The sequence below is a fragment of the Staurois parvus genome, unplaced genomic scaffold (genome assembly GCF_062004578.1).
Source record: "Staurois parvus isolate SC_StPar_1 unplaced genomic scaffold, SC_StPar_1.0 ptg000694l, whole genome shotgun sequence".
Taxonomy (NCBI): Eukaryota; Metazoa; Chordata; class Amphibia; order Anura; family Ranidae; genus Staurois; species Staurois parvus.
The window spans coordinates 4,630,453-4,651,337 of record NW_028318490.1 but is presented as its reverse complement, the minus strand read 5'-3'; the positions used below and the strand labels follow the sequence as shown (position 1 = coordinate 4,651,337).

General features: G+C 42.4%; 1 protein-coding gene across 2 annotated transcripts in view; it reads left to right on the top strand.

Annotated features, from left to right (window-relative positions):
- Positions 1-20,885, top strand: part of BSCL2 (BSCL2 lipid droplet biogenesis associated, seipin) — a 59,981-nt gene that overhangs the window by 8,462 nt on the left and 30,634 nt on the right. For both annotated transcript variants that reach the window (XM_089652844.1, XM_089652845.1), the window contains exons 2-5: positions 2,349-3,095; positions 14,300-14,381; positions 15,025-15,168; positions 20,428-20,562. In XM_089652844.1, the coding sequence (XP_089508970.1) occupies positions 2,884-3,095; positions 14,300-14,381; positions 15,025-15,168; positions 20,428-20,562 (573 nt within the window). In that variant the 5' untranslated portion in view covers positions 2,349-2,883. The remainder of the gene's footprint in view (positions 1-2,348; positions 3,096-14,299; positions 14,382-15,024; positions 15,169-20,427; positions 20,563-20,885) is intronic.

Here is a 20,885-nt window from a genome sequence, read left to right as displayed (position 1 = left end):
CACACACTGTTGCTGGTATGTTGGCCCATTCCTCCATGCAGATCTCCTCTAGAGCAGTGATGTTTTGGGGCTGTCGCTTGGCAACATGGACTTTCAACTCCCTCCAAAGGTTTTCTATGAGGTTGAGATCTGGAGACTGGCTAGGCCACTCCAGGACCTTGAAATGCTTCTTACGAAGCCACTCCTTCGTTGCCCGGGCGGTATGTTTGGGATCATTGTCATGTTGGAAGACCCAGCCACGTTTCATCTTCAATGCTCTTGCTGATGGAAGGAGGTTTGCACTCAAAATCTCACGATACATGGCCCCATTCATTATGTCCTGTACATGGATCAGTCGTCCTGGTCCCTTTGCGGAGAAACAGTCCCAAAGCATGATGTTGCCACCCCCATGCTTCACAGTAGGTATGGTGTTCTTTGGATGCAACTCAGCATTCTCTCTTCTCCAAACACGACGAGTTGTGTTTCTACCAAACAGTTCTATTTTGGTTTCATCGGACCATATGATATTCTCCCAATCCTCTTCTGGATTATCCAAATGCTCTCTAGCAAACTTCAGAAGGGCCCGGAAATGTACTGGCTTAAGCAGGGGGACACGTCTGGCACTGCAGAATCTGAGTCCCTGGCGGCGTAGTGTGTTACTGATGGTAGCCTTTGTTACGTTGGTCCCAGCTCTCTGCAGGTCATTCACAAGGTCCCCCCGTGTTTTCCTGGGATTTTTGCTCACCGTTCTTGTGATCATTTTGACCCCACGGGGTGAGATCTTGCGTGGAGCCCCAGATCGAGGGAGATTATCAGTGGTCTTGTATGTCTTCCATTTTCTAATTATTGCTCCAAGAGTTGATTTGTTCACACCAAGCTGCTTGCCTATTGCAGATTCAGTCTTCCCAGCCTGGTGCAGGTCTACACATTTGTTTCTGGTGTCCTTCGACAGCTCTTTGGTCTTCACCATAGTGGAGTTTGGAGTGTGACTGTTTGAACTTGTTATCAGTATAAAAGACACCTGTCCACAACCTCAAACAGGTGCCATTGATACAGGTAATGAGTGCAGGACAGAGGAGCCTCCTAAAGAAGAAGGTACAGGTCTGTGAGAGTCAGAAATCTTGCTTGTTTGTAGGTGACCAAATACTTATTTTCCACCATAATTTGCAAATAAATTCTTTCCAAATCAGCCAATGTGATTGTCTGGATTTGTTTTCCCATTTTGTCTTTCATAGTTGAGGTCTACCTTGATGCCAATTACAGGCCTCTTTCATCTTTTTAAGTGGGAGAACTTGCACAATTGGTGGCTGACTAAACACTTTTTTGCTCAACTGTAGCTGGTGCAATGCCAGGCTCCGGTAGACTCAGGATAGCTGTCTGCCACTGATATTTGCAGGCAGTTACATGAGAGCAGGCAGACAGTTGAACTATGAAAGCGCTTACCAGTGCCCTTGCAGTTCATTGAGAGCTAGAAGCTGTCACTGACTAATAGTACTTGTAGCTTAATCATTCACAAGAAACTGTGAATAAATGCTGCGGCTGTGTGGGCGGAACCCTGCACGGCTACTCTGTTTTTTAAATTGTGACAGTGGGTGTGGGGAGAAGATCCCCTGCCCTCTTTTACAGGGAGGGGGGAAAGGGGGTGCATGCTGAATATGTTAAATGGTGCACCCTATATACGGGTAAAACATAACTTCTTCAGAAAAGCGATCTTGACCTTACAAGTGTTCCCTCCCCCCTCCTCCGACCTATCCTGCATACCCTGTATTAAAAAAAAAAAAAAAAATCAGTGTACTTGCCTCTTCTTAATCCACTTCAGTTCTGTCATGTGAGCTTGTATCTCCTGCTCCCAGTGAGTAGCTGTTGCAGGGGAGAGTGAGGATTGCCAACAGTGGCTGGGTCATGGGAGCCTATGGGTGATGTCACTGCTCCTGGGATTCACAGGGAGTCAGAGCTGCAGGATGTGGTGATTGGACCAAATAATAATAAAAAAAAAAGACAAGTATTCAGATCTTTTTTTATATGGGGTAACAAGGCACATTTGAAAAGTACATTTCAGAAGAGTACATATGTGTAAAAAAGATAGGGAGGAAAAAGAGAGAAAAGAATTTAAGTACATAAAGAATGTGTACGATAAAGTGAGTTGAAAGACACATCTGTCAATAGGGCGAGGGAATGTTTTAAAGAATAATTGTTAGGTTTTCTTCCACTTTAAGAAGGGTGTGCCACATATTGATGATCTGCCAGTATTGTAGGATGTGTATCATTTGACATTAATGAAGGATCCATCTAGTAGTTTGAAATAAGCTTCTGTTTTCATGTGATATTAACTGTTACTAATGGTTGCATATTTTTTCTCCTCTCTACAGACTGCCTTTGGCCTGAAACCACTGGTCCTGGCATTTCTTCCCCTCCCCCAGTGACCTCCTGTACACTTCCACTTAGGACATCATATGCCACAGATAACTTTAATTTCCACACTCAAATGTAATGTGACAGGAAAAACACAAATTACTTCTGAAGTTAGCAGAATTTTAAAATCCATACAAAGCATGTTACAGACATGTGTTTTGAAGGAACAGGCGAACAATCTCCATTTTCTTCCATTAGAAGCCTCCTCTTTGCTTAACTGCCTGCTAGATATTTATACAGCCTGTTAGACCTATGAATAGCATGATACATTTACAGTTAGCCATTCCTTACATACAGCGCCCCTTGTCTCCTCTACAGATCCTGTTACTTCTTATTGTGTTTGATCAATATACTTTTTTATGCTTAACCACGTGTAAAATCTCAACGTAGTCCCAGCAAGCACAACCCTTTAACTCTTGCCAAGATTGAAAATTTAGGTCGCCAATTGCCAGACATTTCTTGTGCCTTTGTGATCACTACCCTTCCACCATCATGTCTCATGAAACATCACCCCCTCTGCTGCTATGGATGGAAGACATGTGTCTACTGATGTTTTTGCGAGCACGGAGGATACTTCTGCAGACTGGAATATTGTTTTGTATCCTGCTCCTGCTTCTCTGGGTGTCTGTGTTTTTATATGGCAGCTTCTACTATTCCTACATGCCAACTGTTAAATACTCCAGTCCAGTGCACTACCAGTTTAGGTGAGTGTCCAAACAGTATTTTATTCTTCTAGAATATTTTTGTTTGTTGGCAGTTTTATCTTGTTTTAAAGCTTACCTCCAGGCAGATATGAGCACAAATTATGCAGATTTGCTTTAGTACATCATTAAATGTATTTTTATGCAAACAGTGTAGGTACCAGGATTTGATTTGGTACCGGCCTCTTGTAGTTTAGTCTGTAATTCAGAGCAGGAGAAGCAGCACAAGGAGACAACCTGCTGTGCATCAGTACAAGGAGCATGCTGATAGGAGAAAGCAGAGCACTGAGCTCACCAGTTTGTGGGGTCTCTCTCTCTCGATAGAGAGAGAGAGATCCTAGCCCCTTAGACGTGTTTCATGTGTCTATTTATTGGTTGCCTGGATATCATCATCAAAAATAGTCCTTTTTCTGCTTTTGAGTTTTTATCAAATGCTGAAAAGAGCACGATAGCATTTCATATTTTATTAATAATATATAAATTTAGTATGTTTAAAGCCTTATTAAACTCAAAAGCAAATATTTATTATTGCAGCTTACAAATTCTTAGATGTGATGGCTGCATTAGTTTTCTTTTTCAAACTTTTATTTTCACCTGGTAATCTAGCCAGTAAGTCTCTTCTTTTTCAACAGAACAAGCTGTCCTGCAGATGTAGCAGTTAGGGGGTTGAGACAAACCATTTGCCACCGACAGAGATGCTTACAGTGATCAGATTGTATTTTTGTAATACCTTTTTTCCCAAAAGAAGAAAAACTTTTTGCTGTAATGGCTTATAAAGTATTAGCTGGAGCTTGAATTTTAGTGTATTTTTAATCTGCTAGTACATCAAACACTCCTCTTGCCCTAGATTGATAATGCTGTCAAAAGGTGTCTCTGTTGCTCCATCATCCAGAGTGTAGGCACTCTTATACAAGAGGTGTGTTACTGGCCAAATCACCAGGTGGAAAGCTTAAAAAAAAAAAAAAAAAAAAAAAAAAGCTGATTTAGCCACCACATCTAATAAGCTGCAAAATATTACATTTTTGGTTTTGTGTTAAATACCAAAATTAGTTTCACGTTGTGCATCATGATGTTTAAAAAGTTAAATGCAACATGTTTACTTTAATACATAAAGCTTTACAATCAAAAGAAGTCTTTCATCTCATTATGTGCTAACCTGCTACAATGGTTTTTATTATTTTGGCTAGAGGAGGAAATGGCTAAAACCTTTTATTGTCTGTCTGTCTGTCTGTGTCCTGTTAAGGAGATTTCCCTTCACTTCCTGTTCCAGGGAGATAAGAGGAAATGACAGGAAAGTACTCCAAGATGCCTTTAGACAGCTGTCACTGGACCAGGTGTCCCCATTTTCCCTCTATTCCTGTTCCTGTGACCGCTATGAATTTCCTACAGAGAAAACATTCCCAAGTGAACATGGACAGCAGTAACAACTTTTATCACTTCCCTATTCTTTTCACAGCTAAAAAAATGTTTTGTCCAAAGGTAAACCTAAGGAAACCTTTGTTTTTACAAAGGATTGTTTGAGAAACTGCTCCAGAAGATTACATAGGCTGGTCCTATTTATTTATCGAGTTTATATAGCGCCAAAGGGTTTGCTCAGCGCTGTACAATAGAGGGGGGCACAATACATGAAACAGAACAGTAACATCAAACGGCACACAAGGGGTAAGAGGGCCCTACTCTTTTGAGCTTACAATCTAGGAGGGAGGGGGTAGAGGCACAGGAGGAAATGGCTGTGGGGGGATGGAGTGGTAGGAGGAGGGATTGGCAGCGGCTGTTAGGTGAGGGTGGGGTAGGCTTCCCTGAAGAGGTGGGTTTTCAGGGAGCGCCTGAAGGTGAGGAGGGAAGGTGACAGTCTGATGGATTGGGGTAGTGAGTTCCAGAGGATGGGGGAGGACCTGGGGAAGTCTTGCAGTCGTGCGTGGGAGGAGGAGACCAGGGAGCAAGATGGGAGGTCCTGTGAAGAGCGAAGGGTACGGGTAGGGTGGTACCTGGGAATCAGGTCGGTGAGGTAGTTAGGGGCAGTGTTGTGAATGGCCTTATAGGTCAGGGTGAGCAATTTGAATTTAATGCGTTGGGCAATGGGGAGCCAGTGGAGGGAGAGGCAGAGGGGGGTGGCAGAGGTGGAGCGGCTGGTGAGGTGGATGAGTCTGGCAGCTGAGTTCAGGATGGTCTGAAGCGGGGAGAGTTTGCACTGGGGTAGGCCGGTGAGGAGGGAGTTGCAGTAGTCAAGGCGTGAGATAATCAGGGAGTGTACGAGTAGTTTAGTGGTGTCTGGGGTAAGGAAGGAGCGTATTTTGGCGATGTTCCGGAGGTGGAGCCTGCATGTGTTTGTAAGTGATTTGATATGAGGTTAAAAGGAAAGGTTTGAGTCCAGAATGACGCCAAGGACCTTGGCTTGCTGGGCAGGATTGATGGTGGTGTTGTTGGTAGTGATGGAAAGGATGGGGGGGGCGCGGGCTGGGGGGAAGACGAGAAGCTCGGTTTTGGAGAGGTTGAGCTTGAGGAAATGGAGCGATATCCAGTCAGAGATGTCGTTTAGGAGGTGAGTGATGCGGGCGGAGAATGTGGGGGTGAGGTGAGGGGTGGATAGGTAGATTTGAGTATCATCAGCGTAGAGGTGGTAATTGAAGCCGTGGGAGTGTATGAGTTTGCCAAGGGAGGAGGTGTAGATGGAGAAGAGAAGGGGTCCAAGGACAGAGCCCTGGGGGACCCCAACAGAGAGGGGGAGGGAAGAGGAGGTGGCATCGTTGTAGGAAACGCTGAAGGAGCGTTGGGATAGATAGGACGAGAACCAAGAGAGAGCGGTGTCTCTGATGCCAAGGAAGAGTAGTTTATTAAGGAGGAGGGGGTGGTCGACTGTGTCAAAGGCCGCGGAGAGGTCTAGGAGGAGGAGGACAGAGTAGTCGCCTTTGGCTTTGGCGGTTAGTAGATCGTTGGTGATTTTGAGGAGGGCAGTTTCGGTGGAGTGTAGGGGACGGAAGCCGGACTGTAGTGGGTCAAGGAGGTTGCTGTCAGTTAGGTGGGCGCTTAGGCGATCGAAGACCAAGCGCTCAAGGAGCTTGGAAGTGAGTGGCAGCAGGGAAATTGGTCTGAGGTTGTTGAGGTCAGTGGGGTCCAGGGATGGCTTTTTGAGTATGGGGGTGATGTGCGCATGTTTTAGGGGGGAGGGGAAGACGCCAGTAGAGAGGGAGAGATTGAAGATGTGGGTAAGGGAGCGGATGAGGGAAGGGGGGGGTGACCGGAGGAGTTGAGAGGGGATAGGGTCCAGGGGGCAGGTAGTGAGGCGGGCTTCTGAGAAGACTCTGGTGACTTCCTCAGTGGTAGTAGGGCTGAAGGAGTGCAGTGATGGGGGGGTTACGGTAGGCAGGGCCTTGGGTGTGGTGGGGGGCAGTGCCGTTGCGAGGTCAGAGGAGGGGAGAGATGAGGGGGTGATGGAAGGGGGGAGGCTAGATGGGGAGGTAGATTGCAAGTTGACTATGTCCTTGCGGATTGCGTCAATCTTGTTGTGGAGATGAGTGGCAATCTCGTGGGCGGTAAGTGAGGTACTGAGTGGAGGAGGGGGGGGAGAGAGCAGGGAGTTGAAGGTGGAGAAGAGTCGGCGAGGGCAGGTGGAGAGGGTGTTGATCAGGTTAACGAAGTAGGCCTGCTTGGCGGCGTGGAGGGAGGAGGTGTAGGTGAGGTGGTCCTGTCCTGTGTCTTGTCTAAGACTAAGTCTTACCAGGTAATTTGGAGACTAGAGACATGTATAGAGTACCTAGTAAAAACAGAACTGCCCAAAGAGTAGGCAGAAGTGGTTACTATTGATGACAAATATTTACTAGGCATAGGTATCGCAGAAAATGAGTCTCAATACTAAATATCATAAAACCAACAGTTTTATTACACAATATGAGCAAAACACCAGTGTGGATGCAAGCATCAATCATTGAATTCAGCACATAGAAACCATGAATAGACAAAACAATAAATACCAAAATATGACTTTTGATGTGAAAAAGTCCTAAATAAAGTCTTTAATAAACCCACAAAAAAGTTATCCAAGAAAGTTCAAGACGTGTACAAAATTAAATGTTCCCCCTTTTGGGTGTGCACTCACCAAATGAATATGCCACCTGCTCTCATGGCTGGCCAAATCGCTTAATAAAAAAAAAAAAAAAAAAAAAAACATCTCCCATACACCAAGATGTCAATCTCTTTAGGATGCGCAGGTATTCACTTTATGATATTTTGCGCTACTGAACCACTTTAACCTCCCTGGCGGTTTGATTATTTCAGGTTTTTGGTGCGGAAAGTGGTACCATTATTTTGCATGGAAATATGTAGTTTTTTTTTTTTTTATTGTAGGCCTGTAATTTTTAGGAATAACTAACTGAAATCTGTCCGAACAAGAGTCTAGTAAACATCCCGGGTATGTTAAAATTTGAAACGTGAAATCATAAATGATAATTTAATATATAATAATAAATTTAATTCAATAATATAATCAAACCAAAAACACTGAAATTTGAAATATAGCTCCAAGTTCGCACATCACTGATCTTAGTCGTAAAATCTTTTTTTAGTGTCTGATGCCGAATTTCCCCACAAATCATCATTCAATTCTGCAAGTGGTTCTAATTTACTATTGCTGTTCTCTAGATGGTCTAAAACCGCTTTTGACCTAAAGGGACGCTTTTTGTACGCCATGGACATTTCTCAGTTTCCAGGCAGAAAGAAAAGTAAAAATGCAGGCAGGGCACAGGACAAAGCACTAGGGACAAAATGTATGTGAAATGCTTTGATACAGTAATGTTTTACTATGTGATTTTAGTGAATGTCACTGTCATGATCGCAAGATCGCCACCAACATGCGACAATCCCACGATTGCGACGCCCAATATGTCACAATCGCGATGCCAGACCCCAGACCTTTTCACCCAAACTCGTGACCGAAGGACTAGCCGATCTAAAACCGCGATGTGACATGCGTAACAATGCCACACCCAGCTGCACCCTGCACAACGATTTTCCAGCTAACGGACCACAATCGATGTACTGGAAGCCTGGCTCAGGTTAATTACGCAATTAACCCTTCACACTGCCACCACCTCCTTTTTGTCAGAGAAAGAGGAAACTCGTCGATCTCAGCTAAAACACTATAATGATTGAGATAATCGTCTGTATAAAATGGTCATAACACAGGCATGTTATACAGAGGGTTAAACAAATAGTAGCGTTCTCTTTAGAGGCAGGGATTCGTAAATTGCAATACAGAGCTATAGAAACAGTTCAACACTTTCAGAAAGAAAGATTTATTACTAAAAGGTCAAACGGCTGCAATAAAAATATTTACAGAAAAAAGATGTAACTAAGATATATACATATACAAAGAACCATAGCACAGCAAAGAGATATCCGAAAGAGGTGAAAGGGTTAAGGTACTTGCCAAAGTCCTGGGTTAGCAGATCCAAGTTTCAGAGCAAAAGGGTGCTTTTTGATCTCCCTATGTTACGATGGTTAATGGGAGCATTCTTCAACTTAACTTCTCTTAGGCCTGACAGCCTAAAGTCCCCAGCAGGGGGTGTCTCTGACGCCACAGACCAATACCTTGTGGAGTTCTGGGTGTCAACCTAAACTAGAGCCAAAATCTTGTTTAGTTCATATTTGGGCTCATAACTTTTCCTATGCACAAGTGACATCCCACCCGCGGGTAGATTATTATGCAGACAAGTTTGAGGATTGATTAGATATGAATTATGAAAGTGTAGGCTAAACGGTTCATGAGATCTATTTTTCTGCTTTCCTGTGTATGCGAGATATGTCGAGTGATCAAACTGTTCGGCTCCTCCTATCCAATCTGACGGTATGTCTTTTTTTTTTTTTTTTTTTTTTATGTAAGTCTCTCATATTCCAAGATATTAGACATAGGGGAAAAATGGATTTTGAGGAGTGTTATCTGATTCTGTCACCTACGCTGAGTTAGGCTCATTAGGTCAGAATCTCTTTCAACTCCTGAGAGAGCTTGCCTTATCTCTTCCGAGGTGCGAAATGGCACAGGTTCTCCCAGACAGCCAGGCACCTAGCTCAGAAATGCCTTGGCCTGCCAGTGACTCACAACCAACACACACACACACACACACGCTGGCCAAATGTTTCCTCTCAGAGAGGGAGGGGGAGGGAAGAATAAGGGAGAAATGGATACTCTTAACAAAATGGAGTCGGCATCTGTCGCTGTGTGTTGTGCACGTTTGTGACAGTCACTTTTTGTCATTTTCAAATTTCCCGCCGTTCCGTCCCCCGTACGTCTCGACGCTCGCAGGGGATGGAACCCAGATGACAGATGCTGGAATCTGCCTGATTACATTGCCGGGGACACTGCAGGAGGGACATCGCGGGAGCGCAGGACAAGGTAAGTGATCGAGGGATCGCGGAGCAGCGCCGCAATGTAAGCCCGAGTGTAGCTCGGGGTTACCGCTTGTGGTGCTGAAACTTTACCCCGAGCTACACTCGGGAATACCGCCAGGGAGGTTAAGTTGTTCCTTTTTTGGTCACATTGATTTATTAGAAGTGGCAGCAATGATTTGAGCACCAAATGTATTTTTTGTATTACTTTGAGTGCAGTTTTGTTTGTTTTTGTTTAAATAAAAGTACGTCCAGACACATATAAATTCACATGTGGGTTACATACCGTGGCAACACCCCACTTATATTGTCAAAAATAGCTTTCAAGGTAGCCCCCTTGTGTGAATCTGGGATCCCTGAGGGCCCAATAATCAAAAGGAGACACAAGTGCACTAAAATAAAGCCTAAAGAGGCATGCTCAATTAGGTGACCGGGCCCAAGATGGTCAGTGTGGCAGTTTGAGTGAGAAAAATCATCCGTTAGATGGTTATATTCCATAGGGAATCAAAAGAGTTAGTTCATCACACAGAACCCCGTAGAGTGCAATGCAGGAAGAAAAATCACAAAATGTCCTGAGCAATAAAGGACTTGGTAAATGCACTTGACAGCATCAGGGAGCAGCTTATCCAACTGTGGATATGGTGAGTATAGACCAGGCATGTCCAAAGTCCGGCCCGCGGGCCATTTACGGCCCGGGGGTCGGTTTAATACGGCCCTCCAACAGCCCTCCCTGCTCTGTGTAATGTGGCCCTCCCACGGCCCTCCCTTCTATGGCAGACAGTCTTCTGCTTGAGAGCAGAGGGCAGTGCGCATGCCTGACTGCGGCGCGTTCTCCCTGGTCTGTGTAAATGCGGCTGTCGCACGGCCCTACCTTCTGTGGCAGACAGTCTTCTGCTTGAGAGCAGTGCGCATGCGTGACTGCGCTGCGCTGGGAGCGACAGAGGGCGGTGACGTCAGGGCCGGGCTTCCAGCGTGAAGTGTGTTTCTCTTCCCCTCCCGGCTGCCGAGCAGAGACTTCAGCTCCAGCTACCTTTTTCACCCTTCACATCAGTGCAGGTAAGTTTTTTTTAAAATTTATTTTCAATACATTGTGAAAACTCAGCTGTCAGTTGATCTTAATGTTATGAAATGAAAAGTATGTCGTTTGCAATTAACTTGGCATAAAATAAATTATTTGCATTTAATTGTAATGGTTCAAAGAATGTTTGGAAAAATGTTCGGCCCTCCACCATGTTCACTTCATCCAATCTGGCCCTCTTTGAAAAAAGTTTGGACACCCCTGGTATAGACAGACTATGAACAGCATCACCTTAGGGCAAGTAGCCAACCAGAAATGGCACACAGTTACTTATAACACCGTTTTTCTTTCAGTCCACCTGGACCTGATAAAAAGGAGTATTAAGTATTCTTCTGTCCTTGAGGTCTCCTCTAATTCCCAGGGAAGGGTGGCACATACATTACCGCTCACCCGCCCGCCCACTGCCATTCCACAATTCAAAGTGTCAGTCCAATCCTCACAAAGAGTTGGCTGCTGATCCTTATGGCTTTGTATAGGTCAAGAGTCTCTCCATGCTCCTACCAGCATTCCAGGGGACTCCAAGGGACCATCACCTCGGCATTCACATGTGACGTAGTGGATGACGTCAACGCGTTTCACTAGAACATAGTGTAGCTTCATCTAGATGTCGGGCGGTGTTCAGGTGATCCCTTATATCTACAATATCTCCGCCTACCGACCGCCGTTAGTGAATTAAATCAATGTCTTGTTTGCTATTTTATATATTTGTAATGGTTATGCTGCTATACAGCTCGGTAAATTTTAACAGCGCACTGGCTTTTGAACCTGATTCCAACATCACAACTTTCCCTCTACTAAATATATAGAGCTTGCATTTGTGTTTTCAATGCAGCAAAAATAGGCTTATGCAGTGTATATCTTAAAATAGAATAAGCAAAGGAGAATCAAAATTGTCTACGCTAACAAGGTTCACAGCTGTTCACAAAGAACTATTTTTCTAGGAAAACTTGTAAATTCATTTCAGTATTTAGTCCCCATGGGGTTAGAGCTTGTAACCTATAAATCCAGCTTTTCTCTTTTTGTAGCAAAATGCGATCAAAATCCCCACGTCTTTGGGGGATCTTAAGCACATAAATACCCTTTGCTCTCTTTCACAAAGGTAAATTAACAGGCATGAAAGTGTTTTGCTAGGGGTTTTTTGGGATTCTGCTCCCTAAATTCTTTCATGTGTTCCCCTATTGAACCTTTAGGGGTCGCTTAGTTTTGCCTATGTAGAATTTATCACATGGGCAAGTTATCATATAGACTACTCATGTAGAATTACAGTTCAATCCTGAATTCAAAACTTTTTCACCTGCACTGTCATAAAATGTGGCAGTGCGATCTACAAAAGGGCACGTCTGGCATTTTCCGCATGCAAGCATGCCTTTTGATCGAGGATATTTAGTTAGTCAGTTCTGTGTCGGGTTTTTCACAAATTCAGATTGCATAAGGATATCACCTAAGTTGCATGTCCTTTGGGCTGTCATTTTTGGTGTAGGCCCTACAATTTGTGATATAGTTGGATTGTTAGTTAGAATCCCCCAATGCTTTTGAAGGACATCTCGTACCCTGTTCCACTGAACTCCATACTGAGTTATTAATCGCACGGTATTATTCCCATCACCGAGATATTTTTTTTTTTCTTTGCACGTCTAATTTGTTTATGGCAGTAACCACGTTCACAAAATCTGGCATACGGTTCCTTTCCTTCCTCTTTATATTTCTCTGGGTCTGTGCAGTTGCGTTTAATGTGCAGGAATTGTCCGATTTGGTGTTCCATTTTTTATCCATTCAGGATGATGACTGCAATAAGGTGTTCGCAGAGGTCTTTTTTCGGAAAGTGTCTCTAATGTTCCATTTTTCATGCTAATCCACAGATCCAGAAATGGAATCTGAGTTTGACTGAAGGTATAAGTTAAACGGATGTAATTTGGAGACTAGAGACATGTATGGAGTACCTAATTATGTGTGTGCTACAGGGAAAGGCAAGTCAATGACAGTTTTACAGGATTTATACTCCATTCCATATGGTTAGTATGTACCTCCCCAAAGATGGCCACAAATTTGCAAATTACCTTTTCAATTACAGTTGTGACCAAAATTATTCAACCCCCACTGAAATTGAGTGTTTTGGCCAGTTTGACATTGCTTTTGATCATTCAGTCATCTTGCTTACATTTACATTAAAGAGGCACTTGTAGGTCAGACAAATATAACATAACAGTTATAATGAAATAACCACAAATGTCTTTTCTGTGCTCACAGCATTATCAGTTTTATTCAACCCCCAAGTGACATTCAATCTTAGTACTTAGTACAGCATCCTTTTACAGTTATAACAGCTTTTAAACGTGAAGCATAGCTTGACACAAGTGTCTTGCAGCGATCTACGGGTATCTTCGCCCATTCTTCATGGGCAAAGGCCTCCAGTTCAGTCACATTCTTAGGCTTGCGCACTGCAACTGCTTTCTTTAAGTCCCACCAGAGGTTCTCAATCGGATTTAAGTCTGGTGACTGCGATGGCCACTCCAAAATGTTCCAGCCTTTCCTCTGCAACCATGCTCTAGTGGACTTGGAGGTATGCTTGGGATCATTGTCCTGTTGAAAGGTCCAACGTCTCCCAAGCCTCAGGTGTGTGACGGACTGCATCACGTTTCCATCCAATATCTCCTGGTACTGAAGAGAATTCATGGTACCTTGCACACGCTGAAGCTTCCCTGTACCTGCAGAAGCAAAACAGCCCCAAAGCATGATTGACCCTCCACCATGCTTCACAGTAGGCAAGGTGTTCTTTTCATCATAGGCCTTGTTCTTCCTCCTCCAAACATAGCGTTGATCCATGGGCCCAAACAGTTCTAATTTTGTTTCATCAGTCCACAGAACACTATCCCACAACTTTTGTGGTTTGTCCACATGGCTTTTGGCATACTGCAGTCGACTCTTCTTATTCTTTGGAGACAGCAAGGGGGTACGCCTGGGAGTTCTGGCACGGAGGCCTTCATTACGCAGTGTGCGTCTTATTGTCTGGGCTGAAACTTCTGTACCCACATCTGACAAATCTTTTCTCAGTTCCTCAGCAGTCACACGGGGACTTCTCTCCACTCTACGCTTCAGGTAGCGCACAGCAGTCGAAGTCAGCATCTTCTTTCTGCCACGACCAGGTAGCGTTTCAACAGTGCCCTTTGCCTTGAATTTGCGAATGATGCTTCCTAAGGTGTCTCTTGGTATGTTTAACATCTTTGCAATCTTCTTATAGCCATTGCCCTTCCTGTGAAGAGAAATCACCTCTTCTCTTGTCTTCCTGGACCATTCTCTTGCCTTCACCATGTTTGTAACCACACCAGTAAATGTCTAGAAGGAGCTGAGTATCACAGTCATTTTAAAGCTGCCTAATTGGTGCTTATTATGCTTGATTGCTGCTCGGTGACATCCACAGGTGTTTTCAATACCTGATGGAAAGCACCTGTATGAACCTCTGTTCTTCAGAGTGGTAGTCTTTAAGGGGTTGAATAATTGTGGCAATGAAGAAACCACATAAGAACCATTTACTACTGTATTACATAAACAATTGATGTCATTTTAGTTGCATTTGGGTAGTTACAACGTCCTTGTAGGATTTGATTCTGAATACAATTCCAAATGTACACTATAGTCCCTAAACCCCTTTACAGCATTGGGGGTTGAATAATTTTGGTCACAACTGTAAATCACAAATTCAATAGGGAGCCCGTTTTTGTATTTACTGGTGTATTTCTGCCTTCTTTAGCTCCAATTGTGACGCACCACCTGGAATCTTGTGCTCGTTCCCAACAGCCAATGTGTCTCTTCTGAGAAATAATCGTGATCGGGTAAGAAGAATTATCACATAATCCTGTATACTCTGTTTGGCAAACATTTTTCCTGTGTGCAGATTTTATAGAATATGCTCCCTGTTTAACGTGGAAGAAAGCCCTATCTATAACTGTTCTTAAAAATATTCCCTCGCCCCTACAGTATGAGGTTTATTTACTGTAGCTGGTTCACTCAGAATCTCATGCACTTGTGCATTGTAGCCAATCAGCTTGTTCAATTAAGCTTTGGCAATAAAACCTGGAAGCTGATTGATTTCTATGCAGAAGTGCACGAGATTCTGAGTGAACCAGCTTTTAGTAAATAAACCCTTATGTTCTTATCTATTTTCAATCCACTCCATTACGGTCATGTGATTCTGCACCTCTGTATAAGGAAGCGCTTGCTCACTGACACAGGACAGCCAGACACTTGACGAGACCGGACCAGTGGATTAAAAAAAATAGGTAAGTACTCACATTTTTTTTTCATATTTATCTTTTTATTCAGGATAGGTAGGAGGAGGGGGGATGGAAATTTTTTAAGAATAGATATAGTTAGGCTTTTCTTCTACTTTTATGTTGGTATACATATAATATAGTGTGGTATATGGTCATAATTTATATGTAGATAACAGATTTATTTTCTTTTTCCTACTTGCAGGTGCTTATGTATGGACAGCCCTATCGCATTACTCTGGAGCTCCATGTCCCGGAGTCCATGGTTAATCAGGATCTTGGGATGTTCATGGTCTCTATGTCAAGTTACACTCGAGGGGGGAAACAGATTTCTTACACTGCTCGATCCGTGAGTTACTCTGTTGTTTTCTTCCCATAAGCACATTTTTATACATGTATTTACTTTGTCAAACTAGAGTATGGTGTGGAGGTAAAGGCACATGTTTAACAGGAAAATAGAATGTCAAAACAGATGAGTGACAGCGAGTTGATGGGCCTTTATAGCATTTTAATTATACATAGACTACGGGAGAGGGGATTGTGTTTTCAAGCTGCAGATGACTAGTGTCCTACTCACTGTACCAAATTTCCCTCCTGTGACCCTGAAGCAATGGACCTGTCAAACAATAAAGGGATGATTTCCTAAAACTGGAGAGTGGAAAATCAGGTGCAGCCGTGCATGGTAGTAAATCCGCTTCTAACTTCAGCTTGTTCAGTAAAGCTTTGACAAAAAAAAAACCTGGAAGCTGATTGGTTTGTGTGCACCAGATTTTGCATACTCAAGTATATTAAATCAATCCCTTTGTGTGAAAGCAGATATTAGAACTGTTGTGCATTGCAGTGATTTTTGCCTAAGTTCCCTGTAGAAAAATTATGGCCTGCTGTTGCTTAATTAGTTAGGACTCGGTTGTCATAAGTTCTATTACATGTTTTTACCTGCTTTTACCTACGTTGGCCACAATAATTACAAAAAGGCAATTATTACTTTTAAAGCTGAATTCCAGGATAAGCAAATGTCTAAATACATGAGTCATATGTATTCTTAAATCTTGGTGTGCTTTTTGAATTCCTTACTGATTTTGTGCCACAATCCAATGTAAAAATTTTACATTTACAGGAGCTTCCTGTAATAAAGACCAGTCACTGCTGCTCTATCTCATGCAGGGTTACTGTCCCGTACCTGTCTGCCCCTGCACCCTTATTAAGTTTTCTGCAGATAGCCTGCAGTGGGTGGTGTGATGATAATGTGAACTGGGCATCCCCAGAACTGTGTGAGTAGACACAGGGCAGTTATGTTCAGAATTCATAAGTCCACTATGACATTTTGTAGAATCGGAGACACCTAACATTAGTGATTCCCCTTTCCATAATCCCAGGAGGGCATTTTATACAAGTAACAATTATTTAGCTACATTCCAAACATCTTTATCAGTACATTGATAGGATTAACAGAACCTAAAGCCGGCCATACATGGGTCGAATTCTGAAAGGATTTTCTTTCAAAAAATCTTTTCTAAGAATTTTTTGTTTGCATTTCGCACCATTAGTGGGTGACAGAAACGGCCGATTTTCCTGTGACCATTGAATTTGAGTGATCAGGCATGTTGGAAATTTTTTGAAAAACGAACGAATTTCAAATAAATGATGTGAATTGTGTGGGAAGTATAAATAAAAAGAAATGCCATGAGCTGTGACCTGGAAAGAAGAGAAAATTCTTGACCACAAAAATTGTTTTCTGTAGCAACATGAGGTGAAATTGAAGGCTTGGTTGGTCAAATTTCGAAATTAATGGCGGCACCATCGGATTACAAAACGCACTAAATTTCTGATTTTCTAAAGAATATTTGTTTGGAATTTGATGCATTACCACAGTGCACTTGCCAGTCCTGCTCTAATGTCCATAATAAAACCTTCAAGCTTCCAGGTTTGAGTAACAAGAATCTTAACACACATCCTTCCTAGCTAATAATCTCCGATTTATCACCTGTCATACATGGCTCAGCTGATGGAATAGCCACATATGAATTCCTGGCTGGTTGGTAGTAGCCAAAGAATCCAAACCTCATTGCATTGCTTGCTTACAAGATAACAGTACAACCAGAATAAGGACATATTTACCTGTATCAATTAGTAGAATTTTAAGCCCAAACACCACTATCCTAAGAGGTACTGGAGGCGGATTAGGCCCATTACATCTCCTAGGCGAAATAGCCATCTGCTACCTACTGTATATGTATTCCATCAAATGGAAATTTCAGGCTGAGCAATAATATAAAAGTTACCAGAATGCAACTTGTAGGTATTCCAAAATATTAAAATATGTATGCAACTGTATTTGATGGAGTTTATAAATACTGTGACATCCCATCAGCCACTCCTCAGACCTTCTGACTGGTCAGATCATTTCTGTCCACACCCTCCTCGGGGACCAGAAAAGAGAGCCTACATCAGTAGTCTGAAGCTCTCTCTTTTAACATCAAACAAGGAACATCAGCCAAGATTTATTAGAGCCACGGATCCATCTTATGCCTATTGAGTGGACTTTCCAAACTCACAAAACCAGGATTTGCTAAAGTGATTGAAATAATTGAGTATAACGTGATACTTTTTTTATTTACACTAACATACAATTTTGAGGACAAGCTTTCGGGGTATGTCCCTTCTTCAAGGTCCTTGAAGAAGGGGACATACCCCAAAAGCTTGTCCTCAAAATTGTATGTTCGTGCAAATAAAAAAAAGTATCACGTCATTACTCAATTATTTCTGTCGCAAGTGCACTAATACGGCTACAATCACCTCAAGCTAAAGTGATTGTAAAGAGGTTTTGTGTGTTTTTGTTTTTTTTGTTTTGTTTTTTTTTAACAACTTTTGCAAAAGTGCTGGGTGGGACTTTCATCGCTCCGGATGGATGTCCTATGATGTACTCCTGGAACGCGCCTCAGGTTTGATTCATGCTTTTCATTGTGTAAAATTTGTGTTGCTAGCTGTGATTGGTCACAGTGATCACATGGTACAGACAGGGCTAATCATAACAATACATACTGAACGAATCTATTTCATTCAGTAAAAATTATAATCCTAATGTGTAAAGAAAAAAAAAAATCCTGATCACTTCCCCAGAGTAGTATAATGTTACTATGGTAACATTATATTGCTCTGGTCATGGTATGTTAAAAAAATAAATTGTGATAAAAGATGAAATTTTTTTTATACTGTCACCAGTCAGTGTCCCTGATCACCACCAACCAGTTATATGATGACACTGTACTGCGCTGGTGACAGTATGTAAAGAAAAAAATTTTAATTTTTTTTTAATTTCCTATTTTTTCCATAAAATTATGACAAAAAAATTACAGCTGCAAAATTTCACCATACCTTTCTAAATACCTTGGACTGTCTACTTTCCAAATAGGGGTAATTTGGGGGAGATCTGTACTGTTTTGACATTTTTGGGCCTCAAGAAATGAGATCAGTACATCAGGAATGATCACTATTTCAGAGAAGTGGCATAGCTTGTGTATAACTTTCCTAAAGAGTAAATAATAAACACTGATTTGGGTTATTTTCACCAAAGAAATGTAGTAGAATGAATTTATGAAGAACAATCATTTATTTATTTGTAAATTTTTATAACCTTTTTTTTTTCTGTCTTTTTCATTTAGCAAAAAATTAAAAACCCAGTGGTGATTAAATACCACCAAAAGACATTTTTATTTGTGTGAAAATATTGTCATTACAGCGCTGAAATCTGCAAATTGACCTGGGCAGGAAGGGGGTAAAAGTGCTTGGTATTGGAATTGGTTAAACAACAAACAAGGTATACTTGCCTGCTCTGTGCAATAACTTTGCACAGAGCAGTACTGATCCTTCTCTGCTTTAGTACCCTGTTGACACTCCTGGCTCCTCTCCCTTCTGTGTGCCCCGATAGCAAGCCGCTTGCTGTGTGGGGAATCACGGGGTCTAAATCACGAGCCACTCTGTGTTTCCATTGACACACACGGTGCAGCTTGGCCCAGCCCCCCGCTCTTCCCTCACAGGTTGTGATTGACAGCAGCAGGAGCCAAGATTTCCCGCTGCTGCTTCCATGGCTAGTGAGTAGAGAGGGCAGAGAGAGCCGCTGCCCTTGAAGGCAGTGCTGCATGGAGATTGAACTCTGGTAATTATTGGGGGGCTGCGTGGAGCCGAACACAGAAGTGTTTTTTTTTTTTTGTTTTTGTTTTGTTTTTTTTACCTTAATGCAGAGAATGTAGTGAGGCAAAGCTTTTTCTGTACCTGCTGACTTTTAAAATACAGCCACTTACATGTCCCTCAGTCCTGCGGTGTCCTCACAACCGTTGGTTTCACCAGCCGTCTCCTCTCCGTGGCGCGTGTTCCAGAAAACTATGAGGGGGAGGACAACTTCCGCTTCTGATCGCCTAGGCAATCGCAGCCAAAGTGGAGCGGGTACCTGTCAAATTTGTGTACCCGCTCCCCAAAGGTGCCAATCCTTAATGGGGAGCGGGGGACAAAGCATTAAAATGGAACTTTGCCTTTTGGGTGGAGCTCCGCTTTAATACAAATCTTCTTAAAACAAACTCATGACAAGGTGTGGAGCCACAGGAGTAAATTTTATGCAGTGCAGTCTTCGTATCTACGGGCATAAATGTTATCTCACTGAAGTGACTCTGTCCCTAGAATAATAATTTAAAAGCAAAGTTTCCCCTGCAAAGAGGTTCTTTAAACTCTGTTTACTGTTGCATGTTTGTCTTTTTTTTTTTTTTTTTTACTTTTTGTAATACCCTTTTTATGTTGATATTTTGTTTGCACTGCTTTTCCTTTTTGTATTAAACCATATTTTGAAAAGTGTTAACCTCTTGCAGGCAACCGCGCCCCCCCTTCACTGTACATTTGCTGTGGGGAGTGCCGAATAGCTAAAAAATGGCCTGGTCTTGAAGGGGGTAAAACCTTCCGACGCTCAAGTGGTTAATATTGTCTCTAATGTACTAAGGCAAAAACTAGAGATCCCAGTCTCTTTTTAAATGGCGTTACTGTATTGCAAATCACTGAATATTGCTGTCTGCTGTGACAGAATGGGTATTTACAGACTTTTATTTAAATTTAAAATTGTTATTGCTAATATTGTGAACGTTTTTATTTATGATAAATATCTGGTGGTTGTATTTTGGGGGTTATAAAGGGTTAACTGTGTAGTTATCCAAACCCAGTGATCATTTTATCTGCTAGCACTTAAATTGTAGTCCTGCAAGCTGGAAAATCTTTGTGCAGGCTGAGGTTGAGTGTCATTTTCGCACATCAGTTACAGCACAATGTGAGTTGGACCAGCCATTTAAGTTGGTGAAGGTGGCCAGGGTCTGACACCACATCTATCACAGGTAGGGGTCTACTGGATCATTCCCACAGTTCTGTTTTCTGCACAGACCATGTGCAGCACATTGATGTAACCTCTACAAGATAATAACTGGGTTTGCAATGGCATTTGGTGTACACAATGTGTATGTATGTCCTTTGTGGCTGTTAAGGATTTTAAATGGTTTCAGCTTTAGTCCAAGTCTTATCACAATAACTCGTACTGAGCCTGGCATCATGTTATCATACTGTGTCTTTCCAGGCAATGCTGCACTTCAAATCTCCTCTGCTGCGGACACTGGAGACTCTGACCACATTACCTATGTTGCTGTCTGGTATGTCTGAACAGAAGCAGTCTGTTGAAGTGGAGCTGTACTCTGAGTATCGGGAGGATTCGGTTAGTCATTTTCTGTGATCAGTCATTGGTTTTTCCTTTTAGTATTTCACTGGCCTCCTTTTTTTTTTTTTTTTTTTTCTTTTTTCTTTTTTCTTTATTTTTCTACAGTTTGTGCCAAACCTCTAATTTTATCACAAAGTGGTTATCTGTCATCCCCCTCTTTCCTCCGACACACACACACTTGCACACTTTCTATAAATGGTGACCATAACATTGGCGGGACATTTAAAAAGACAGATGCAGTGATTTGAGGCTAAATTTTTATAACTTGATCAATTCTCTAGTCCTGAGTAGCACTGCAACAAGCAAAAAAAGTGCACTGC